The 25050-nt window shown below is 40.5% G+C and overlaps 2 protein-coding genes across 6 annotated transcripts; one reads left to right on the forward strand and one right to left on the reverse strand.

Annotated features, from left to right (window-relative positions):
- Window positions 1–1929: 1929 nt before the first annotated feature.
- mogat2 (monoacylglycerol O-acyltransferase 2) lies at window positions 1930–24238 on the reverse strand. Of its 3 annotated transcripts, XM_088440565.1 has the most exons (9): window positions 24139–24238; window positions 23885–24050; window positions 9047–9226; window positions 8793–8925; window positions 7310–7555; window positions 3982–4233; window positions 3434–3608; window positions 3006–3205; window positions 1930–2272 (listed from the first exon to the last, which is right to left on the reverse strand). In XM_088440565.1, the coding sequence occupies exons 3-9, from the start codon at window positions 9083–9085 to the stop codon at window positions 2118–2120; spliced, it is 1200 nt and encodes a 399-aa protein (XP_088296691.1). In that variant the 5' UTR covers window positions 9086–9226; window positions 23885–24050; window positions 24139–24238; the 3' UTR covers window positions 1930–2117. The 3 variants fall into 3 exon arrangements, with proteins under 3 accessions (XP_088296691.1, XP_088296692.1, XP_088296693.1); XM_088440566.1 differs by lacking the exons at window positions 9047–9226; window positions 23885–24050; window positions 24139–24238 and having other exon boundaries at window positions 3982–4186; window positions 7377–7555; window positions 8793–8942; XM_088440567.1 differs by lacking the exons at window positions 8793–8925; window positions 9047–9226; window positions 23885–24050; window positions 24139–24238 and having other exon boundaries at window positions 7377–7549.
- Window positions 10256–23443, forward strand: map6a (microtubule-associated protein 6a). Of its 3 annotated transcripts, XM_088440561.1 has the most exons (5): window positions 10256–11264; window positions 15946–16159; window positions 16946–17160; window positions 21065–21175; window positions 23032–23443. In XM_088440561.1, the coding sequence occupies exons 1-5, from the start codon at window positions 10570–10572 to the stop codon at window positions 23177–23179; spliced, it is 1383 nt and encodes a 460-aa protein (XP_088296687.1). In that variant the 5' UTR covers window positions 10256–10569; the 3' UTR covers window positions 23180–23443. The 3 variants fall into 3 exon arrangements, with proteins under 3 accessions (XP_088296687.1, XP_088296688.1, XP_088296690.1); XM_088440562.1 differs by lacking the exon at window positions 21065–21175; XM_088440564.1 differs by lacking the exon at window positions 21065–21175 and having other exon boundaries at window positions 10257–11264; window positions 16946–17123.
- Window positions 24239–25050: the final 812 nt, after the last annotated feature.

A 25050-nucleotide genomic window follows, 5' to 3' on the forward strand; every position in this document is an offset into this window, starting at 1 on the left:
AATTAACCATTTTGTCATCTGCTGTCGCTTGACAGTGACATCACTAAATATTCAGGTAATGACCAATAATGGCCTACTTTGCCAATGTCACGTGACCAAACTCAAAAAGCTCATCGCAAATATAGCTAATATAGCGTACACCAAATACCACTAATCATTTGAGGAAGAGAAGTCAAATTTTGTAATTATAGTCAAAGTGTATGAAAAAAGGGGATTGGTCAAAAATGACGCTGTTGTCAACATGCTATTGCATGTTTTAGCCTACTTGTAGTTAGCGAATTAAATGATTCGAATACTACGCTGTCTATCAAGACAAACTATCAGAAAATACGCAAATGTCCTCATGAAATGTGGACATCTGCAAAACGTTGTGATTCAATCACATGCTACTGCATCTTTTTAGCCTAGCTGCAGCTAGCAAAGCCATTTTTTCGTCATTGTTTCAAGTTTCAATAACTCCAAGGACTGTTGATCTCTCAGCCATCCACGTATATCTTCCCCACAGAGATATTGTTTTGAGAAAATGACAAAATGTCTTGTGTAAATTTGTAAACACAACAGGGAGCGACACCGAGACGTAAACGCTAGCCCGCTAAAATGCCGCTAACTCACAAGATGACATCATTCCACAAATTGTCTCAGCTAAAATTGCTTGACGGCAATTAGAAATTGGATGAATGGAGAAATTAGAAATGTAAATACCCGGTCAAGTTACCTGCACAGAACCTCGGAAATTCTGCAGACTTAAATCTTGAAGTAAAAAAATTCTTTCTGAGCGGGGACCATAAGAGAAAAAATCGACATCATGGGAAAGGGCTTAGCATTGCCCGCCTCACAATTCAGAGGTCCTGAGTTCAATTCCATCTGGCTCTGGCCTTCCTGCGTGGAGTTTGCATGTTCTCCCCATGCCTCCAGCTGGACACTCAAAATTGCCTTTCGGTGTGCGAGAAGACAGCTGGAATGTAAGCGGTTATAGAAAATGAATGGATGGTTTTATTGCACTAATAAATATATATATATATATATATATATATATATATATATATATATATATATATAAATTTGAGTACTAGAATAGTGCTAGTCTACCTAACGTGTCCATGAAATTGCTTTAGTGTTTCTCGCAATGTTTGTGTTTATGCAAGTAGCTTAGCCCATAGGTTTTCTTTTTATTCCACCAAAATCAAAGATAAGATCAGTGCTGTTTTGTACTTTGATCTTTCTTGAAAAAAGTAGAGTCTATAATGCTGTTACTCTGACCTCACACTGACTCGCTCAAGAAGAGACCAAACACTTATCAGCTGTGTACAGTGTCATAGCTACCAGCGTCTGTTCAGATTAAACATGCAATATGTTATTCCACGGTGGGAGTGTCTCAAAAAAATCGATTCCACGGCAAGGAGTTTCTCGAAATAGTTAAGCTTCACGATAAATTTCACATCCAGCCCAAAACGTAGCTGTCCGGTTTCACATTTGTTCCTTTTGCGCCTTCAGCGCTTAACTTTTAGCCCATATTTCCATCTCGATTATGACTCGATTTCAGCAACTTTCTTCTTGGTCAAGCAGACGAGACGCACACATCGCCCAGATCGTGTTGAAAGAATCAGGCCACGGTCCGGTCGGACAGACGTTCCATTTGGAAATGGACATCTCAAGCCAAGATCTCATAAACGCATTTGCCAAAGTTCACAGACGGCCTTATCGTTGGGAGACCGGGTCCAACATGAGAATCGCTGCTTTGTGGGCACGACTGTAATCAAATAATAACCAGGACATGTTTACTCAGTTGAATGAAGCCTCACTAACCTAGTTATCAGTTGCTTTTGATAAGATTGCCAAGCTGGTCTAAAGAGTGCGGTTGTGTGCAAAACAGGGAGATCAGACAGTTTGGATTTTCAAGATTTTTTTTTTCCATATTTTTTCCAAAAACATTACTTTTTCGAAACGCTCACAAGTAAATATCAGAGAAGTTTTAAAAATAAATGATTTGCGAATCCAAACTTGTTTCATTTACCCTCTAGCAGCATGCCAGAACAAATTTGCGTTTACGGAGCCAATCCAAAAAATCTGGTCAAGTTTGAGGAATAAATATTGTAGCAATGCATCATTTGCACTGTTCAGACAAAATTCAGGTGTGTGTCTTTGTCCACGCCGTATTTGGTCTTGTGCTGCTCAAAAAGATCGCTGAGCTCATCCATGTACAACTGGTGAAGGGCATCAAGCTCCTCGATCGTTGGCTTCTCGTTCTTCTTCACCGTGATGGGCCGTCCAACTGCAGACAGGTTGCAATAAGGAAAAGTTATAGAATACAGTGGACCCCCGGGTTACAGCGTCCCGGACTTACGTTTTTTTTTTTCATGTTGCGGTGTGGAATGCTGAGTTTATTCGTCCCCTCTTTAAGGTATTTTCCCCGCTTTGCGACAAAAACAACTGTCATGACCCTAAGGGGTTGGCTGTATTTGTGTTGTTTTGTCTCCATATGCAGGCGTTTTTAGGTAATTGCGCTTATTATATTTTATATTTATGATGTTTTCTGATTATAAATACACATATATAAAAAGCACTTACTATACTATGTTGGTGCCAATTTTTCATATTTATGTACCGGTAGAATTTTGATGTTTTTACCTCTAAACGCATTAGCTATTTAACATCGGTTTGGATTGCCCGCCATACGGTGCATCCGCGGAACGGATTAATGTCGTAACACAGGGGCCCACTGTATTTGACTTTGGGCCTTCAGGAGGTTGAGTTTATAATTTGGCAACATCTGCCATCCGCCCATCCATCAAAGTCAAGACAAATCTCGAAACCGTTCTTTCAGCCGTCTGCGTTTCTGCCAACATCAAGTTGGGAAATAGATGAGATTGCAGTTCAGGACATTGCCAACCGTGTTGGCTGGGCCAACGTCCAAAGCCCAACTGTTGGCCAGCGTCGCACGCTGTGGGTGCAGTTGGCGTTGGTGCCCCCGCTACCTAGGTCAAAGTCTACCTTGGTGCACTCACCGATGGTATGAATGGGTTTTCTGTATGGCATGAGACCAAAGGAGTATTGGAAGATCCCGCGAGCGTGGAAGAGCGGAAGGGAGATTCCCATGATGCTTTGCAGCTGTTCCTGTACACTCCGAAGCCAGGTTCCTCTTGAGTTCCCCACTTGATCAAACACCTCGTTCTCACCAAAGGAGAAGACCGGAACCAGGTGAGCTCTGGAAAAAAAAAAAAAAAATCCGGACATGCTATTATTATTCACCACTTAAAATCGTTTCTGCTAATTCTCAAATCAAATGACAAGCCCTCCCGGGAAATGACGTGACTTGAATGAGCCTCTGTTTGACAAATGTGCACTCAAGCCGCAAAAGACACCAAATGACTGGATGGATGAAATCTTGTCAGTAAGCCGCAGGAGCGAGGAAAATCCGGCCCTCTGCTCTTACCCGTGCTCCATGGCCATTTTAATGAAACCTTTCTTCTTGGCCAAGAGTACGTTGTACGTCCCGGGGTGGGCATCCAGGGCCTCTGGGGCCCCGCCGACAGCGATCACGACGGCATTTCCGCCAGCCTTCTGCCGGAGTGGAAAAGTGGCACTCTCTTTATCGGATGGAATCAAACCTGCAGCATTGCGGCAGAGGGAAAGACGCAAAATGTGGTCGTCAAACAAACTTAAATAAACCCGGGGCTCCAATACAACATTATTGAAAAGACTTTTGTTTTTTGAGTTCATTTCCGTTAATGGTATTTTCCCTGCTTTGCGACAAAAACAACTGTCATGACCCTAGGGGGTAATTGCACTTATTTTCTGTTGCCGTCAATGCCTCCAATGCCGTCAATGCCACCATGCAACGCGTCACTACAATGCTGGTCTACTATTGGTCGGCGACTCCTCGCGGAGGGGTTCTAAACGAATTAGCTATTTAAAGAACGTTTGGATTGCCCGTCATTCAGTCGCGGTATGGATCCATCCTTAGTTGAAAAAAAAACATACCTGCACACATGATGTAGTCCCTAAAAAATGGGGCTCGAAACCACAGAGGGAGCATGAGCAGGTAGGTGTTGATTCCTGGAAATAATTGATTGAAGCCCGTGGAATAGGTGCAAAAATTAGTAAAGGCTCCTGCCACCAGAACTCCATGGGGATGAAAGCCCACTACGAAGTTGTGTCGAGGGTCCAGTTCGGCTGTCTTCACCAACTGGGGGGAGACAATCCAACAAAAATGCTGTTTAGCAGCCCCGTCCTCTAAAAACGAGAAGAAATGGAGAACCTATTTCTCAAAATCATTAGAGGAGCTTCTTCTCGTTTTAAATGCATTCGATTTCGGATGATTAGATGTCTCTTTTCCAGGGAGGGCTTGGCAAAATGTAATCAAGAAGCACTGCATTTTTGTAACACGGCATACATACAAAACAATATTCTGCCTAGACAGGTGAATGTTTACAGTGATGATAACACAAGGACGAAACCAGATAGTGTGAAAATGGCCGATGAGATAGCATTGTCCTCTTGTGTAGTTTGTTTTGTAGCACCTTTGGAAAAACAATCAGAGGACACTAATTCAAGGTTAAAGTGCTCCTGAGGTCATTTTTTTCTGGCTTGTTTTTCGTTTTTAACTTTAATGTCCTCCATTCATTCCGATCTGAACTCATTCCACAAAAGAGACGTACTTTTACCTTTTTAAGGCCCCAGTTATTCAAATATACTGTAGGTACTAATTTAAGTGTTTTGTTTTTTTAGTTTTTCAAAGTGTTTGGCTAAAGGAAGGGCTAAAATAGGGTGTTATCAAATTAATCATGCATTAATGTAACTAAATACTTTAATATTTAATTACCTAAGTGCTTACTGTAGGTAATTAAGTGCTTAAGTAATCAATTACATGAGCACTTTGGTATATACAGTAATAGATTATTTTTAGTACTTTAGTAGATTAAAAAATCAATTACTAACCCTAAAATGAGTACTTTAGCACCTAAAGTAATATTTTCAGTACTTGATTACTTAGCGTAATTGATTACATGACATTCTTACTTTAGGCGATTAAGTGCTAATTCATTAATTCAGCCAAAAAAGCACAAAAGAAATTTAGTATGTGCCCAAGTGCCGAAGTAATCAGACTGAAGTACTTAATTACCTAGAGTAATTGATTACATAATTATATTTACTTTGGGTAATTAAGTGCTAAAGTCATTAAACAATTAAGCCAATTAAGTGCAAAATTAATTTTTAATGCAAAAATTGGGAGAAAAAATCTTTAATTACTAGGAATCTGTGTCATTGGCAAATATTTTCCGATGGCGATTTCAGAGCTGATACGTTAGCGTAGTTCCACGATGTTTGTGTCGCACAGGCGGCCTCAAGTTTGGTTAATCATTGCTTTGAGTTCCAGTAACACATGATGATGTTTATAAACAAAGATCCATCAAACATTAGTGATTTGCACGCATTTACACACCTTTTCGCTTTTTTAAGTTTTTGGATGGCACGTAGCTTGTCTATTTCCGTATGTTTGCTGTCTTCGTGTTTGATGAGTAATCAATCGTTATCATGTCCCAAATAACACCTGTTGTTTGTGCTGGATTATAAAATCTTGGATCAGAACCAGACAGGCTGTTTGTGTATCCTTGCGTGAACAAATTCTTAACTGGTTTAGTTTATGATCATTTAAAGTAATAATAATTACAATAATAATAATGATAAAGCAATGGACTTGCAACATAAAAAGCAAACCAATTTTTTTTTCAAAGGGAAAGTGTGTGGCAAGCAAAAAAATCATTTTAAAACCCAGTAATGCAGTTCAGTAAGATGCCAAAAATAAATGTTCTATATCACATCAATGTTATGAATTATATAGCTGTAAGTCTATTTTTCTGTAATTATACTACATATCTTACGCAACATGTTTTTTTGACACGCACATACGCACACATGCACAAAATAATTTTTCTGACATTCTTGATTACTGAATGCACCTCTGGGTCATATTGACCCGAAGAACTGATTGCTATTTTTTTTTTAAATGAACGCGCTGGTTAAAACAAAGTATTGAATTTTAATTCCATGCAAAATGTCTGCTATGTTGATATAACTAAACACACCGTGTTTCAAAGTGCCCCCGGGATTTTATTGCTGTATCTTGGTGACCGACATCGGAGGAAATTTAAGAATCAAAAACTAACTGCAAACCACAGTAAATCATTGCATTCTCTTAGTTCACCGTTAGATGGCGCTAAAATCTGCACATTGTCACTTTAAGAAAGGAAAACTAGCCGAAACTACATCTTTCGTTTATAAAACAACCTAAAACTGACTTAACTAAGCATTACAGCAAAAATACAGCCGCAAGATGGTACCTCCACGTTTTTCAGCCTTTAAACCTCCTTCCGCCCACTTTCTATTATCCATGTCTAATTTCCAGTGTCATCTGATTCCATGTAGAAGAGGGAAGGGCTGTTTCTTCTCTTCATTTCATTGGCGTCTTTTAACCACTGTTTCTAATCATATCGTGATTAGGTTTAACCAAAGCAGCTGATGCGTGGTCACCAAATGCGTCTTTTGAGAAGGGGGGAAAAAAGGGAGATTGTTCATAAATTTAACCTGTGTATGCATGACGCCACTGAACAATTTGGGAGAAAAAAGATTCCTAAATAACTATTACACCTTTAAAAGCATTTTAAAAAGTAGAAAAAAAACTGCAATGTTTAGCGTTTGCAAAGAGTTTGCACAGAAATGTTATGTGTACTTTTTTGAAACTTTTCTAAAAGTTATAGCTGGGGACATCATGCCTAATTGCCCATAATTGATCATGAATAGTATTTTGTTGGCTTTGTTTGGCATTTGGAATGAACACGCACCTCCCTGGAACCTTTCAGCTGTGATAGTTATGCATCATTTTTTTGCCTTGGGACTTCCTTTGACAATTTCAGGACCTTTTCAAGTGGTAAAAATGTGGACACATAGACTTCTGTGTAAACGTGACAACTGCGTTTCTCGTTTATGAAACCAACTGCCATTGACGACCTTGTCTACACAAAAAGAGGGCTATTCTCCCCTGGATAATCCTCCCCTCTTTGTGCGTAAAAATGAAGAAAAAAGGCCATCCAAATGACTTTGCTGATTTTAAAACAAAATTGCTGCTACATGAATCCGTATAGTGCGTTTTATTCATTTTACAAGCAAATCAAGCCACTAGGCAGCAGTAGTGTCACCAAATTCTAACGACTAATTACATTTCAAAGTACAAAATGGTTATATTTATCTTGCCTGGCTCTAATAGCCCCGCGGATATGTATTATTATACTTTCGACATTCGTTGCTGTACCTTTTATGTCGGCAGCGCCGCATAGCAGATTAAAGCACTGCAACGTTGACGGCACTTGAGATCTCACCTTGATGGGGAAGTAATCCCGCATGTAGTCCCATACTTTGATCCTGCACAAGTAAGGCACTCTACGGCCTCCGCGTGCGGGCGTGTCATAGTCAAAGAACCACCAGACGGAATAGAGCACGCTGATCAACCAGTAACGAGTGAACAGCAGGTAGAAGAACAAGAAGATGCATGTGGGCGCTGAGGAAAAAAAAACACATAGACATTTATAGCATGTATCATGCTATGTATGCTATGCTATACTATGCTATGCTATGAAAATCTGCATGTAGTTTTTACCCCCCCAAAATTCTTTAGCCCATAAATGCTACAGGATGGTGAGAAAGCACGTTTGTCTAAAAGAAGCTCCTCAAACCACTTTGACTTATTCCCTTGGCATTAAGATCCCATTAGAGTTCGCTAGGCATGGTTTTTGTCTCTCTGAAACTCATCAATTCATGTCAACATTGATCCTTGGCCCCAAGGTGGCGCTAGACACAACTTTTGTCCAAACAGAACTAGTCAACTCACTTCGACATAGTTCCCTGGCGTCAAGATGCCAGAAGATGGTGCTAGGCACTAATTTTATCTAAATGAATCTTTCAACTCCCTTTGTCGCGGTTTCTTGGCATCAAATCGCCACGAGATGGTGCTAGACACTTTTTGTCCAGATGAAACTTCTCAACTCATTTTGGCATAGTTCTTTGGCATACCTTCAGGTGGTAATAGTGGTGACTTTAACATAGTTTCTTAGCACCAAGATAACATGAAATAGGGGGTAAAGTACTAGTTTTGTCAAAATCAGGTGTGTCCAATTTGTGATCTTGTTATTTGTTTGATGTGTTATAATTTCACCCCTATCATTGTTCTTGACACATGTCAGCCTTAATAGATGGATAGAACCCCCGCATTGTTTAGATATTTGAAGTTATTAACGTTTAATGTATAAATTGAACTTTTTCTGTGTGAGTTGGAAATGTCTGATTGCATTTGAGCGCACTACGGAGTTAGCGGCTAGCGCTAATGCTGGAGACTTGTGCCGTATTGTACAGTGACAGCCTAAATGACTACAACTGTAGTTTTTTAGCGTCCTTAATTAGCAATGAAATATGAATATTTCAATGGATTGACGCCGGTAGATGTAATGTGATGGCAGTTCAACAAAGTCGCGAGGGGGAGAAAAACTAACTGTAAAGGCCGACTTCAAAATAAAAGCAAGATGTGTCCGTGTATTATTCTGTGTGTATTCAGTGTCATGTATTTTTTTTCTATTTATAAAATTGATTTTGAGACATATAGCAACTCAAGTTTGAAATGACAAAAAAGTTGATTAGAAAAATGAACCGTAAAAGACTTGTGCCTTCAAAGCACACAATTAATTCTCGATCTCTCGGTGTCTCCATCGCACGCAGACATTCTTTTGAGGAAATGCGCTTACCTAAAGCAAGGAAGGAGAAGACCCACTGCAGCACCGCAGCCGTTTGCAGTCTCCTGTGGAGGGGCACGCCGACGGGAGCAAAATCAATCTTCATATTGCTGGAAGGAAAGACGGGCAGCTTGCAGAAGCGCAACTGGTGGGAAAAGAAAAGGAAGCGGTGAAGCGGGTCCAAAGTCCGGCCTGGCTTTCATCACCTCCTGACTGACTTTCTTATCTCGAGGCAATCAAGCTAAGCTTTGATAAATGGGCCTTACCATATCCAGCCACATCTGATCCTTGACCCTGCCAGACATGAACCGCTCATACGGAAAATTCAAACATGAGCGTAGGATAAATTAGCTCTTGCAATGCCTCGGCTCTTTTCGTAACTGTCTGTGGCAAAGGGCAGGCTTTGGAAGATTGAGACGAGCGTCTGTAATGGCAGCCCCATCTGGCTGGGAAAAGACAAAAGTGCATCTCAAGATCATGACAATTACACATATGCTAGGTGAAATACTTTGGGATCATTTCCAAACCCGCAAAAAACGCAATGCTATGTTTTCAGGTCATTCCAGGTCACGTGGATGAAAAAAAAATGGAGTAGGTCTTGGAAACTGTCATCAAAACACTTTTCTGATGGCGGTCGGCCATGCATATAATCACGTTTCACTCTTTTCAAAAAGACTATTGATTATTTGTCACGATCCACACACACAATACACACATTCAAGGCACACATTTTACATTAAAAAAAAAAAACAAAACCACAAGAAAATAAACAAATAAATAAACATAATATAACGAGAATCATTGACTGGTGTAAATACAGTAATGAAGCGATAGACATAAAGATATACTCACCACGTCTGCCATCTAGTGGACGACCTTTTAACTACCTTATTTCAGCCCGTCAGTTCATCACTGGTGCAACTTTGTTTATATGTATTTGATTTATTATATAATTAAATACTATATATTATTATTATATATAATTCAGCTAATCAGACAGAATACCTACAGTGTATTGTAAATACTGTTAATTTGGCCATCCATCCATTTCTATATTTGTTTACATTTTAGATCATTCTATATATTTACACCCCTACACAGACATACTGTCTATCCAGAGATGTACGTTATTATTCGACATGACGATATCCATAAACATTGATTATCCCCCCTGCTTGTCTGCTCATCAGTTTGAAGGGTACCTTGAGTTAATCAAGTTTCCTGGGTTATACAATTAAAACCGGAAACATTTTAAAGATTCAAAACAAAAGTAATTCCTATATTTGTCCGCCTCAAACAGAGGGATTTGTTTGAAAATTCATTTAAATTCTAATAACTCTTATCGTCTTTTAAGCTTGCCGTCTTCCCCATCAAGGTGAAAGCGTCGTCCATTTCAGGTGGCGAACCCGGAAGTAAGCTTAAATGTTTAGCTTGACGTTATTAGCCCGGTTTGGTGCTCGGATGCTGAGCGGGTGAGGGAGGGGCAGTTTTTCCTCGCTTACTGGCGTGGAGTGATGTAGCAACAGAGGATACGGACACAGACGACATTCGAGCGGAAAAGAATCCGTACGGTTGTTGTTTTTGTTTTGTTTTTGTTTCCGAGGTGAAACGATCGGCAATGCGGGCGAGCACTTTAGGAGCGCGACGGGATTTGCGTTTGTTTTAATATCACCTAAAGGGCAACGTTGGATCCAGCCCTCGCTATCTCCCAACTCGCCTCCCACGTAAACAGCATACGGGGAAAAATTCGTTCCATTTCGATTCCGCTGTTTTGTCGAGCAAACGCAGCATGGCGTGGCCGTGCATCAGCAGGGCGTGCTGCATGGCCCGCTTCTGGAACCAGATGGACAAGGCTGACATCGCGGTGCCTTTGGTGTTCACCAAGTACACGGACGCCTCGGAGATGCAGCACGTACAGCCGCAGCCTCCATTACGGGCCGGGGTCGCCATAGAAACGCAGCCGCCTCGCAGCCAGCGCCGCGGCGCGGCCGCGGGTCCGCGCAGGTGCGTATCCGAGGAGCGAGTGTGCAGCTCGGTCATGAGGGAGGACTTTAAACACTGGCGGGTGCGACCCGAACCCAGCTGCAAGCCCAAGAACGAGTACCACGGCCCGGAAATACCCTTCAACAGCGAGACCCAGTACCAGAAGGACTACAAGCCTTGGCCCATTCCCAAAAGATTCGACCACCCGTGGATACCCAAGCCGCCCGCCACCATCACCGCGGGCGACGACAGACCGCCGGACAGGTCCAGACGCGGAAAACAGCAGCCGGTCGACGCCGAAAGCGGTGTGGAGAAGAGCGCCATTGCTGACAAAGTGCAAGAGAAAGATCTCGTCCAGGGCCACGAAAGGAAAAAGAGGTCGGGCAAAAAAGCGGAAGGTGAAAGGAAAGTCGTCCTGAAGGTGGAAGGGGAAGGACGGGCGGCCGCCGATGCCGTCAACAGGCAAATTAAACAGGAGATTGCAGCCGGCAGCTCTTACAAGTAAGTGCGGCAAGCCGCCGCGGGCTTTATATATTACAGTTACACTAAATTCATCTATTTTTTTAGCCCCTCTGTGTCAATTTACGCAGCCCTAGGATGCTCCATATAGGCTGGCGTGATAGATGTAAAGGACTCCTGACACAGTTGCTAACTGCTACTGATCATTTGTTAACAAATAATGCTGACTCAAATGTGCTGCTTGTCAACAAATTTGTCCCATAGACCTAAAGGGGGGGGGGGGGGGGGGGGGGTGGGGACGAGGAGGAAAGCGGATTTCTGCTAAGCAGTTTTTACTTTGTTGAAGGAATGAATTTGGGCAAATTTACTGTTCTGTAGGACCTGAAATGTATAGACTTTATAAGCCAATGTTGATTTTTCAAAGGGTTAAAAAAATCACTAAAGATGCACTGGAATGAAATTGTTTGGCAAAACTGAAACTGAGAGATGTTTGGCAAAAAAAAAACCAAATAAATAACTATCCAAAGCACCAATCAAAATGTGTGGTTGTACAACTTTTCAAGGAATACAGTGAAGTGCAAAGAAACTGAACGAGAATAAAATGGTGCTGTAGTGTCTCATTTTGGACACTGGGCGACTCCCGGATAAAAATACACATGACAGAAGAAGTTAAAAACTCACAAAGAAGAAGTTGTGACGTCATTTCAAATACTATGTGCTGTCTGATTTTTTATAATACAACATGGACCAAAGCCCACTGCGTAATGGCGCAGATGGTGACCCCTGGTGGTGTGTTGATGTCGTTGGACACGTGACGTGACAGCAATAAAAAGCTAGCCACAGCTTCTTAGCTAACTTCAAAATAAAAGCTTTCTATAGATTTTGCATGATTGCCTTTGCTGTAATTTTTCTTCAAATACTACATTCCAACAAAATATTCTAACACGTCTCTCTGTCTTATTCAATCATGGTGCAGTATCTTTTGGTATTTTGACCATGGGATGACACGCTACGGGTAGTGCGATAACTAAGTGGTTATGCCATGTTGAATTTTAATGTGTTGTCACCATCTGGGTGAAATTTCAGCTCCCTATTGTCATCTATGAATGACGTGAAATGTGTTTGATGTAATGATCAAAGAAATGAAGAAAAAGTGTTAAAATGACAAACAAACTAAAAAATATCTTCAATTTTAGAGGCGCTTGGAGTCGATTTGCGCTGGTTTGGGCCTTCTCCACAAATGGAGTTCCAATCGGAGTTGAACTGGTACCAAGTATACAAAACCAGGATAATCCGTATTACGTAATATTGCGAGCCGTGCTGGAGGATGTTAAAATGTCAAGTCACGCATTTCACTCACTGCACATTGTTGTATTTTGCGTGTGAATTTTTCTTCCGCTAGCAGTGGAATTGAAACAATGCACATATTTATTTTGTATTTGCTCGCAGCTGATGATGTGTTCTGATGCCATGCGGGATTAGTGCGTCAGCTGGTTAGAACCCCACTGCCGCGCGTGCGGGTGTGTGTGTGTGTGTGTATAGCAGGGTGCAGCCCAGGGCGCTGTCCCCTTCTCGTGGCACGACACAAGCCCACCCCATTGCCAGCTCAAAGCAGGTCAGCTGTGGGTTAATAATATGGATGGCGGGCACGTGCTAAATTAGCATCGGTGCTAATTTGGAATATGATAGAAAGGCAATTACGCTAGATAGCCACCGCGTTCTTGAAATAATAATGACTATGCAGCAGCTGCATTGTGCCATATGGTCCATCCACCATATGGAATGGATGTTTATATTTATGAGGTGCATAAATGAGTAAAAAGAAAAAAAAATATCAGTCAACCGGGCCGAGGACATAGCATTGGCAGTTCCCCGTTCATCGTTAATGTAGTTTTGCTTCCAAAAAGTCGCTCGAAACGTTAAAAACTCGGAAACGCAAATAGAAATCGACAAAAATAGACAGAGGGCTAAAAAGGGCTGAACGTATTCGTTGAGACGAAACACGGAGACTGGAAGGAATTGGAGGGCGGTAAGAGAAAAAAAAATCAAAGGCACTCAAGGATCAGAAAACTAAACAATGCTGAGTCAAGTCAAGTCAATTTGATCACAAACGATCCAAACTCCAATCCGCTGTGCAGATATTTTCTGACGCGTTAAGTCATATTTCATATTTAAGATACTTTCCATGAGTGAGCCATGAGTGAACGACATCAGCTCTCTGGGTCTTTTTTTTTCTTTTTTCCCAAAACAAAGCCTACTTTGTCATTGTGTGATCTGCAGTGACCAAAAGGGAACCTTTTTTTTTTTTTTTTTTTTTTTTTACAAAGTCAATGGGAAAAATAGCATATGAAAGTGAATTTTTATCTGTGACGATAAAGCAGAAGCTGCAGGTTCATTGAGTTCACAAAGAGAGACTTGACTTCCCCATGTAGGAGCGAAACATTTTTATTTCAGTGAACTTGGAAGCAAATCCTTTCAAAAGAAGCTTTCCTTTCTGAAATGTTTTAAAAGAACACAGCAGTGAAGTGACTGAATCTTAGCGGATTTGGAAAATTATCCTCTTAGATGATTACATTACATTACAAGCAGTGAGTACAGTAAAAAAATGTTAATAATAATAATAACAATAATAATAATAAATAAAGAGAGTGTGTGTACATATATATGTACTTATATACATTTTTGAGGAGCAATTTATTTTTAATTTATTATTATCATCATCAAATGATTGTTTGATGCATCAGTGTCCTCCAGTTCTGCACGAGTTTAGTTTAAAATGTCTGACTGCATTTGAATGCACCATACGACGTCCTCACGTCAGCAGCTACGGGATACTTGTAAACGCCGCTAATCGGAACGTAACCGTCACTCTGAGGAAAAACTTCAAAATAAAAGCCTAAATAGGCTATTGCATTGATGTCCACTGATTTTTTTTTGTGCGCGTACATTTTGAAGATGGAAAATGGTCTATGTTTTTCTTGTACGCGCATTGTGAAAATGTTATTTCTCCGACATTATGGCAAGGTTGTATGAGTCATCTTATTATAGCAGTCCATATTGTGGCACATTGAGGCTGCATGAGTTGCATGCTGCGTCCTGGCGCTTTTCCACTCCTGTCAGCACCAGCGATTGCTTGCACTGAGGAACATTTTCTCCGCACATAAACCGTATCACAGCGGGTCAGCAGCTCTTTTCCCCCAAAAGAGAAAAAACATCAAAATGACTAGAATAGCTTGTGTCACAGTTATGCATACCCCCCAATCGAGTACTGTGTGTTCTGGTTCAAATATATACTTATATTTATGTTTTGATTAGTTTTTATCCATTTCTGATCATCAACATTTTTGGAACTTAGATTAACTAAATGTTTTTAAATATTTTTCTCGGGGGAAAAACGATTGTAAACACAAAAGACCAAAAGCACATTTCCACTTAATTACAAATGGCCAGCATTTGACTTTCCTGTCTAGAAACATTTGATTTTAGACAAATCTCATTAATTTTTGCGCAGGGGGACAAATTTGCCGGCTGAAACAGCACATTTGTGTCAACGTGATTTGTTAAAAAGTGATCAGTAGGAACAGCAACTGCGTTGAATCAGGTCTATCACGCCAGCCTATACGGAGCACTCGAGTGATGCTAGCATGCGGCTAATTTATGCTAGCCGCAGCTATAAAGGAGCCCGAGGCAACGGTAAACACTGGCTAAAGGTGCCATATGTTCATGTTAGCAATCAAGCCGTTTGTTAGCATTCCAAATAGGTGATTAAAACTGCTTTCAGAACGATATCACAACAACAAAATTATCTGGCAGTGTTTTGCTTTACCAAACCTGGATTTTTGTGTTTGTTTGGTAGCTTATTTATCTGTTACAGTGCTTCTTGGCATTTGACGCAAACCTCGAGTACATACGGACTTCATAGACACAAGAATTATTATTACATTGACTATGAATAGAGTCTACAGTATGTTATTGTTCACGCGGTGTACCACTCCGTGTAATCTTAACACTTGCACAATGGACAGCCAGTAGCGTCAGTGTAAGTGTTTTCTCCCCTTGTCCTTGGATGCCATTGTGTAATGTGTCTTTGCGCTGCGACCTCTTGCCCCACGCTCGCCCTGAAAGCGAGCCTAAGTCCTGTTATGTAATGCCTCTCTGTGTGTGATTTCCGCCCCCCCGGCGCACCGATGCTAGTCCTTCTCTTTTCAATGGCCAATGTCCCAGTCGGCAGCCTTTATGCTACTTTTTACATGATGACGGTTTCGCCCTACGGCTTGTCTAACGAATGTTAAAACTGCGGACGTATTTTTGACAAAGGAATCATTGAAATGCAAATACACCAGCCGGAAGAAAAAAACGTTTTTTTTATACTTGCTTTCGACTGAAATTTACCAAATGTGCTGAATGTCACGTGACCAACAGGTAAGCCATGAGTGGTTGCTATCCATTGAGAACAGGTAATGTCATTTTCAGTCAGCAGTAAGTATGAAAATGGATTTTTAAAGGGCTAGGGTTATACATAAAAAATATGTAGTTACCAAAATAAATGCATAAATTGATTAATTAAAATCAGAATCGTCCAGAACGACCGAAGAAAATCAAGATTTGATTTTCTTTGGGCCGAGGGCGAATGATTAATGGCGGCGCTAGCAAAAATGTGCAAGATGTCCGCCTCACTGACGATAAAACAAGCATGATAAGCACTTGCCATCTTATCCCGCAGAACGGAATTCAAGGCTTATAGAGATGTGAAGCCTGCGCAGATGATCCGGGCCAAGTCCCAGTACCTCCCTCCGGACGAGAAGACCAGGTTGGAAACTAGCTACAGCGCAACTTTCAAGGGCCAAGCCCCACTCCAGCCAAATGACAATAAGGCCCAGGAGAGGAGGAGGATACGCAGTTTGTACAGCGAGCCGTACATGGACCCCATTAAACAGGTGAGCTTTTTTTTTTTTGCCACCATCTTTGGTGCATTAAGATGATATCATCTGTTTTGGCGGGGATTCGTTCGAGTATAATAGCAAAGGCTTCACGGTCTAGCTAGCAGCTGGATTGACTTGGTTTGCTAGCAAACTACGGGAATTGATTCAGTGACGGGCTCTATTTTGGTGCTAAATATGCATCTGGCGTGAGGCGCTGTGTCATTCCGCGCAGAGTCAGACTAGGTTTTGGTATTTCCGTGGAGCCAGGCAAGCTACGGAAACGTAAACTATTTTTAAAAAGGGAGGGTCGCGCCATTGTGGGCGTGAATGTTATTCCGTTACCAATCAAATCGACTCCTCTTATTCGCTTGAAATCATTTGCGCTCTCTGCAAACTGTTGCTGTCGGGCAGAGTCCCCGTATTGTCAAAATGACAACTTTACAAAAAGTCCGGAAAATGGCAGGTTGTTTAAGTTGCCTCTGGAGAAGTGCCACCCCCCATGTAATAAAATTTAGCGATAACTAGACCTATGATTATATTTAAAACATACTGTTGGTCTTTAAGAACACTTTCATTTGGAAATTTACAACCATGTATTCCTTTTTTAATGAAAAACAGTCTAAATCTTACACACTGTTAATGAAATTTGAATGATTGTTTTGTTGACGTTTCCTTTAGCGCGGCTCCATCTAGTGGATGCTTAACGCAAGCCCAGCCACGACTGTAGCTTCTATTCTATGCGCCTTTTAACGTGGAAATCCGAACATTCTTGAGCTCACGTACGCTACGGAACATCCTCAGGTGGACAGGTCGACTGTCCCTCGCACTAAAGGCAAAAAAGCCGGCGCCGGAGCATGGGGCCAAGGCAAGCCGGTGAAGAAAGCCAAAGACAAGCAGAGCGCGGAGCTGAGGGCTTCCAGGAAGACGACCTCGGAGAAGCAGCCCGCGAGCCGGCCGGCGTTGGCGGACAAGGAGAAAAGTAAAGAGCTGAACAACAAACTGGCTGAAGCGAAAGAGTAAAAACCATTTAGCACTTTTCCTATCTTATGTTTTCGGGGGAAAGTAAACACAGAGGCTGCAAAATGTTTTCTGTTGCCATCCTCTTTTCGTTTTTTTTTGCTTCTGCACTGCCATTCACTTGCTCTCCTTCTCTTTTTGTACTTTTGTACAATAATAGAACAAGTTGACATGCCCATTGTGTGATTTTGACGGTTGCGGTCACGAGTAGGCATGAGTTTGTTTGTTTTTTTTTTTCTTCTTCCTCTTGCTACTCGACGCCACCCCCACTCCGTTCGGCTCCGCGGCGCGGTTGCTATGGCGACGGGCCGCCTGGCCAGCCGACGAATCGGATAACGTTGGCTTGATCGACTGGGCGCATCCTTCTACTGAGTTTATCAAAGATTATCAACGATTGGAAGTGCTGAAGAGAAACCATGATGGGAGATGAGCATCTTTGATAAACGTCACGCGTCTCGTTTTGGTTTCATCTTTGCTGCTTTTTATGCGCTCATGCTTTGGGTCTGACTGTATGCATGATCATAATTGTTTGTGACTTTGGACTTCAAATGTGTGTTTCATGAGAAATTGACAATTCTTTGTACCCCTCGGAGCTTTGATCATAATCATCTGGCTAGTTTAGATAAGCTTAAATCAATGCTATTTTGAAAGGAAATTTTGTCGCCAGAAGACAATCTGGATCACTGTTTGATTTTGCATTAAACAATATGCGTTGTTATTATTATTGTTGCTAAAAGGTCCCAATGGCATTTAAAATAGCTTCCTCGTTGGTTCTTGGGGGTTCGGGGTCACACAAAATGCGAAAGTTTCACTGTCAACAGCCGCGAGTCAGTCTAAGCATGCAAAGTAAAAGTTCACAAAATCCACATTATAGACCATATTGAGCATAACCAATGTGATTGGACTGCCATTCAAACTCATAACCCACCATTCAACATGGATATCATCATTTTTAGCTCATTGTTGCCCGCCTTGTCTTGTTAGAATTAGACGTATGTAAGTACAGTATGTTGATATTAAAGCTTGTTTGGTGTCGTCGGGGAATTTTAATATGGTGCTTGCTGATTACATTATTTATATGAGATATATACCAAATCTCCAAAGCTAAAGCTTCTTTTTTTTGAGTGTGGTTTTAAAGAGTTTTCTTTATGTCATGTGTTGGACAAAGAAGGTGACATTTTATAATAATAGTAATTGTAGCCACTGTTGTAAGCATTGAAATGATGTTTGTAATCGTAGAGCCGTCTTTCATTATGCTCATGCTTCATAACATCCAGCTACGTATACAGTGGAACCTCCAAGATGCTAATTGTGGCTAAGCTACAAAGAATTTGTGCTCTTTACCAACACTAGGACTTTTCTGTGGTGGCATCACAGGAGGAGGAGGAGACATAAAAAAGATAAAGAAAAAGATCACAATGAGCAGGGAACATTCCAACGTGTATAAATAAAGTTTGTTTGAACGTATTTGGAAACACGTTTTGAGTGTACATTCAAATGTTCTTGCTGATGTGTTTGCAAAATATGCGAAAATGTAGTTGTAAGCTAGATAATAAAAACATTTTTTTTCCCGTAATGCTACGGCGTATGCTCATACAAAACTGTGGCATTATGGAACAATTGCTATGTTTGTAGCATTTTAGCAGTCAGACATATTTGAATATACTTGTTAGCATTTTACCCATAATGCTATGGGGTATTCTCTTGAACAGCTGCTATTATGGGAACAAATTTGATGTTTTCGGCATTTAGCCTTAGTCAGATGCGTTCGCAAGCATGTTCCAATGTATTTTCAGGTATTTTTGAACATGTTTGAAAACATATTCTAATATACTTGTAAGCGCGCTCAAATGTGTTTGAAAATGATGTCGCTTGCGAGTACGTCTGAATGATTTCCGTAAGATGAGACACCGTTTAGAATTCTCTACATTGGGTGAGGTTTACTTTTCCTGGCATTCAACTTTAAAGCTTCCACTGTATACGCAGACATAAAAAGTATGACACACACACACGTATGTTTGCGCGGCTATACTTGTGAGGACATCCATTGACAATGCATTTCCTAGCCCCTCTCCTCACCCATCAGAAAGGACCTCAACCCTAAACCAATTCAAATTTATTCTCTCAAAGCAAGTGAGGACCGGTCTAAATGTCCTCACTTCTCCAAAATGTCCTCGCTGTCGGTAGAAAACTCAAAGCGGTTCTCACAAGTATAGCCACACAGGAACACACGCACACACTTTGCATCCTTTCCTTTATTGGCCGAGCAATCATTACCAGTAACATCTGTCAAAGCCGAACGCTGAAGGCCGGACTCATTTGCATTTTGCAGCCTTTGGTTATGGGTGTGGCTTGGTCACATGACACGGGGGAGGCGGACACATCATGTAAACGCACACCCTCCCGGTGCTGTCTTTGTAGTTAATAAAGTAAAGCTAGAAAGTACACGTATGCTTAAAGGAAGTTATGTCTCGAGAAGGAAAAAATGGACTGTGACGTACTTGTGTTTCTGCTTGCTCATATTTAAAGAAACGTTACAAATAAATCGCCCCGAAAAAGCTAAATGAAAGGTGTCTTCTGGCTTATTTTTGGTTTATAGTCAAAAGTTAGTGGTTGCAGGTATCTGTCACTATTTCTCCTGTCTCCGAAGACAACATGTCTTCCAATACAAGATTGCACCACGTTCCGGCATGACCTCCGGCATTCTTTTCTATGATGCATGTCGCCCTGGTGAGAAGAATATATGATGTTTGCATCATCTCGAAGACTGATGCATCACAATCAATTCCTGTAAAACTTCATTTCAGTAGGTCATTTCAAAAGTGTCATACGGTATGCGTGTACGATATTCAGTACATCCAGAGTATTTATTCGTGATCATTTTGACGATTATGGCTTGAACCCCCAAAATCCCCAAAATGACATGTTTAATATTGGTTGCACTGTTTGAATTGAGCGATTCAACCAAAAGAACTTTTCCAAATGATTCAAATTCATTGTGATGCATTTATTGATTCCAAGAGATCATGTGCGACTTTAAACAAATATGCATGCCAAGGGGGTGTCTGAAATCTTATTCTAGAAGATGTCATGTGCCTGTTAAGATTTCTGCTTACTGCTTAATAACCAGAAATACAAATCCAAATTCCAATGAAGTTGGGATACTGTAAAAAGTAAAATTAAATATATATATATATATATATATATATGTAAAACCATACAATGATTTGCAAATACTTTCAACCTGTATTTGGAAGATGCTTAAAGTTCAAATTGATATATTTTTTTTCAAATATTTACTCATTCTCATTTTGACGCTGCAACATCTTCCAAATAAATCAGTGCTAAATTTCAGTTGCTCATCAGTACAGGTTTTCTAGTCTTGTATTTTCGTATCCCGTCAGACACAACTTCCATGATTTTCCAAAACAAATTGACATGCGGACTCATCAGACCACAGCACACAATCAACATTATATCCTTCACACAATGATGAATATTATTAATCCAATGCTTCCTGAGGGTTCAAAGGTTCTAGGTCTTACAATTTCTCTTTTGTTTATCAATAATATAATAATAATTAAATATTAAAACAATTATTATATTTATTAATTAAAATAATAATACAATTATAAATTTAAAATGCTACTAATAATAATTACTTGCAAATGTCGTTTGCAGAGTATCCAATCGAACACAGATGGGGAAAGGATTATCAAATCATTGTATTCTTCTTTTCGTCACACAACATCACAACTTCATCAGAATGGTGGTTTGCCCCAAAACAAATATATATTATTTCTCACACTTGCTGTCATGATTATTTGGGGGATGTCAAGGTTGGATGATGCTGTGTCTCTGACGTCTCATTTGCTAATGAGTGACATTTTTATTCATTTGAAGGGTTGCGCTAAAACAACACCACCACATACAACTCTGCCAGCCAATCCGAGATATTGGCTGGGTACAGACCCTAAAGCAACACCTGTGGGGCTGTGCGCTACCCAATCCCAGGTAACCCTGAAAACAATCCCTTCCGAGGTGGAAGTGGGCCACGGACGGATGCCGCTCATTTTCACTCATGACCATAGAGATTTTTCTTTGGATCTTTTTTTTTTTCAGTGGCGCAGTTGTATTTAAATAGCGAACCAGCTTCCCATTACGTTCGATTGGTTAGTATGTATTGGGCGTATGGATAGAGGGGTAGTGGTACTGGGGACAGGTGGATGCCTGCTGTCACCTCCTGCATGTAAGCTTCCTTACATGGAGCCCTTCAGACTCTAGCCTTGTTTTAACCTGCTGAATTGCACTTTTTTTTTTAAATCTTGTCCTCTATAAGTGCATGAGAAATGTTTCATAATCCTCATGGAGAGAGGGGTGAATTTATGTCACTTTTGTCCTAATTTGAGGTTTCTCATACTCATCACGTCAATACAGTGGATATAGATAGTGAACACGCCTGTTTTGAGGAATAAATTTAAATTGTTCCTAACCGAGCTTGTAACTCAAAGCGTGCCTCAAATCATCTTTCCTTCTCTATGGCACTCTGCTATATATATTTTTTAGATGATTTGTTTTTAATACATGAAATGTTTTGTGCATTATAATTTTATGCTGCAACCCAATTCAGTGTCCTACTCCTTTTGGTGTGCCCATCTTGGATACTAGGAGGCAGTATAATACTGATATGAAAATTGTTACTTCTTCGACCTGCAAGACACTCAGTAAGATGCTGCGATATTTATTTTTCACAGAGTCTTTAGCTAATGCATGTAAAACCCCAGGTAAAAACATCAAAAATGCATAAACATCAATCAATCAATCAATCAAATTTCATTTGTATAGCCCTGAATCACCGAAGTCTCAAAGAGCTTCGCAGGTGATTCCATACTTCTTCTTCTTCTTACTTCTCCCTTTAACATCACTAGCAATTTTGGGACCCATGGCTAAGCAATTCAAGTTTGAATTTAGCAGTAAAATAAACAATAAATAGGATATTTTAAGTATCGAGCAGAAAATAAGAGCAATTACATAAAAACGCCTGAAGAGGGAGGCAAAACAACATAAACACAGCCAACCTCACATGTCATGACAGTTGTTGAAAAATGCCGTAAAGAGGGGACTCAAAAACATAGTATTTCACTTTGTAACAAGCCGGGGATGCCGTAACCCGGGGGCCCACTATATATTACTGGTCTACTGAGAGAACATGATGTTATTTGCGATCAACCGTATTAAATAACAAAATTCCTACTTTGCCTTGTTTCGGGAAATAATGGCTGCCTACTTTCTATATCCACTGCATATAGTGCATATGCACAATAGTTGTGGACTTGAGTTTGTCACAGGTTTGGAATGTGTTCTCAAAGCATGCCCCCACTGTTTTTTGTTGGACCTGCAATCGAAAGGTTTCTCCAGAATATTTGTGGTCTGTTAGCATGGATTCACTGGCAACTGGGGTAAGTACAAATAGGCTTGGCCAGAGATAGTTTTGAAGTAGGTTCAGTCCATTAACTATGACTAATCATTTGATTCCTTCCCAAATGTGATATTTTAATTTGGATTATGTTAAAACACCCCGAGACCCTCATTGGAATGGCCCCTTTTTAAAACTTTGAGATTAAAATGCAATGCTACCGAATGTTGACAAACTGTAGACCGAACAAAATGTGTTTTGCATTGAATTTCCCTAAAACCTTCATTTTTGCTCTCCTAACTTCATGCTTAGGAGTTTTAATCTCCGCAAATGAGTGGTCACAGGGTGCTCGACTCAGGCCGTCAGGAGTCTTAGTTGTTCTCCTCAGACAAGTGTTTTACCGAGTCTTTCTCTTTCTCTTTCTTGACAATTTAACCATGTGCTGCTTCCGTAGAGATGCTCAGGACGAGTTTGTCCGACCCGGTCATCATCATTCCCAGGGTGCTGCTGGAGGAGAGCCAGAACCACTGCTGGGAAGACCTGAACACCAACGATGCGGCGGAGTTGTCCGATTTGCCCTCGATTTGAACCAGTCTGAGTAGTAATGTCGAAATGACACACACATACACATTTTTTTTTCTAAAATGCATGTCTGAAATAGTTAATAGGCCTAAACATGCAGCTGTTTGGCCTTTTGCATTCTTAAAAAGGTGCTATTTCATTTGTTTTTCTTGTTTGATGCATTGTATTTTAAAGCTGTATCGACAATGATACAAGAAAAACACACCATGAAGTGCTACTATCACATCAAAATAAACCTGTATACAGTTGTAGTGTAAATAAAAGATCGACACTTGAAGATTGAAGTATTGCTTTGTAAGTTTTGTGACGAGTTGTTTTTAAGCAGGAAAAAACGGTAATTTGTTTGAAAGCAATGTTGAGATACGACAGTTGACGTAAACCATAACCACGGTGAAATCTACGCTGCAACTACTGGTTTGTATCCTATGAATGGCGCGTTCACAATCCTAACGAAATTTTTAAAGACGACGAATCACGTAGCTATATTTTTCCGTAGGAGGTTCATATCCACTCCAGAAATGTTTTATCATCATTAGAAATGTTTTATCATCATTAGCTGCACAATTGTATTGAAAGTGTTTTTTTTTTCCTTTCACGTCAACTATATTGTAGCTGAAACTACACGGTACTATCTTGTTGCTGACTGATGATCTTTGCTCACAGAACTGGTGTGACGTTTTTTACATGTGCGATGGGGATTTCTGTTGATTTAAAAGTTTTCTTACCTCTGTAAACATAGCTAATAAGCTATGATGATTCCAGATTCTGTGCTGAGTCTTCGGTTTAGACTAGAGTGTGCACAGCATGCACACGTCGAAGGAAGTGTGCTGTTTCATTTTTGGCCACTGCGTAGCAGTAGCGATTCCAAATGTAATTTCTTCCATCACGAAGCTGTTGAGGGTAAGTGAATCAGACACAAAAATGCAGCTCTTGTTAGCATTGAGAACTTGATGTCACAGTCCATGTTGCTCCTCATTACCATGTGCTGCTGCGTTCATCACCACAATGCGCTCCTCGCTCCACAAACTACACTGTACGCTTATAGGTTTTAAGGATTTGTTGATTTTGCAGCCTGGCACTTTTGGATCTGAATGGACATTGGAGGGTTCTATTCAGGTCTCCGTCTCCCCCCCCAAAAAAGGGCTAAAAGTTGTAGAGTCACCCAATACACGATTCTCTTTCTAGAATGAATCTGAATAATTTTACACATGGATTTTTGTTAAATTAGTTCTGACCGCTGTTTTATTTTGCGTGCGTAATACAAAACGGATTTTTTTTCTCCATTGCATTAAGTGTTTTTAGCTATTGGGTCTCCGTTTTCTTAAAAAAAAAAAAAAATGGGTGTGTATGTTTTCTGCAAATAAAATATTAAGATGCAGTCGTTACAGGCTCAAAAAAACCGGCATAAAACAAAATTAAACTGACGATACGACATAACATACGATTCTCAACTCAATTTTAGTTATACGTTAAAACAACTAGCGTTGCAAACATGAAGCCCAAAATAATCATACAACAAATACAAAAACGAAACACCACAAAACACTGCGGCAACACGGTCTCATTCTGAGTCAGAAGCCAATTGATAAAAATGAGTCTTACAAATCAAATACAACACACTCACTATGACGCTACCCTAGCCGGCCCCTGGCCTGTTGCCATAGAAACGAGTTGCCAGAAAAAGAAGGGGCCACGAAATGATTATACGTTTCTAATTTTAAACTATATCCGTAGCCCCCCCTGGTGGTCAATTTATGACGCGGTATTCAGGTCATTATTCTCGATTTACGACGAATTTCCGAGGCCTTTTTTTCAGTGACAATAACTGACAAACAATAACTACTAGACATAAGAATTATGCAGTATTTTATTGAGTACGATTTATTTTTTT

This window comes from Hippichthys cyanospilos, chromosome 18 (genome assembly GCF_059441005.1).
Source record: "Hippichthys cyanospilos isolate Australia breed blue-spotted pipefish chromosome 18, RoL_Hcya_1.0, whole genome shotgun sequence".
NCBI classification, from domain to species: Eukaryota; Metazoa; Chordata; class Actinopteri; order Syngnathiformes; family Syngnathidae; genus Hippichthys; species Hippichthys cyanospilos.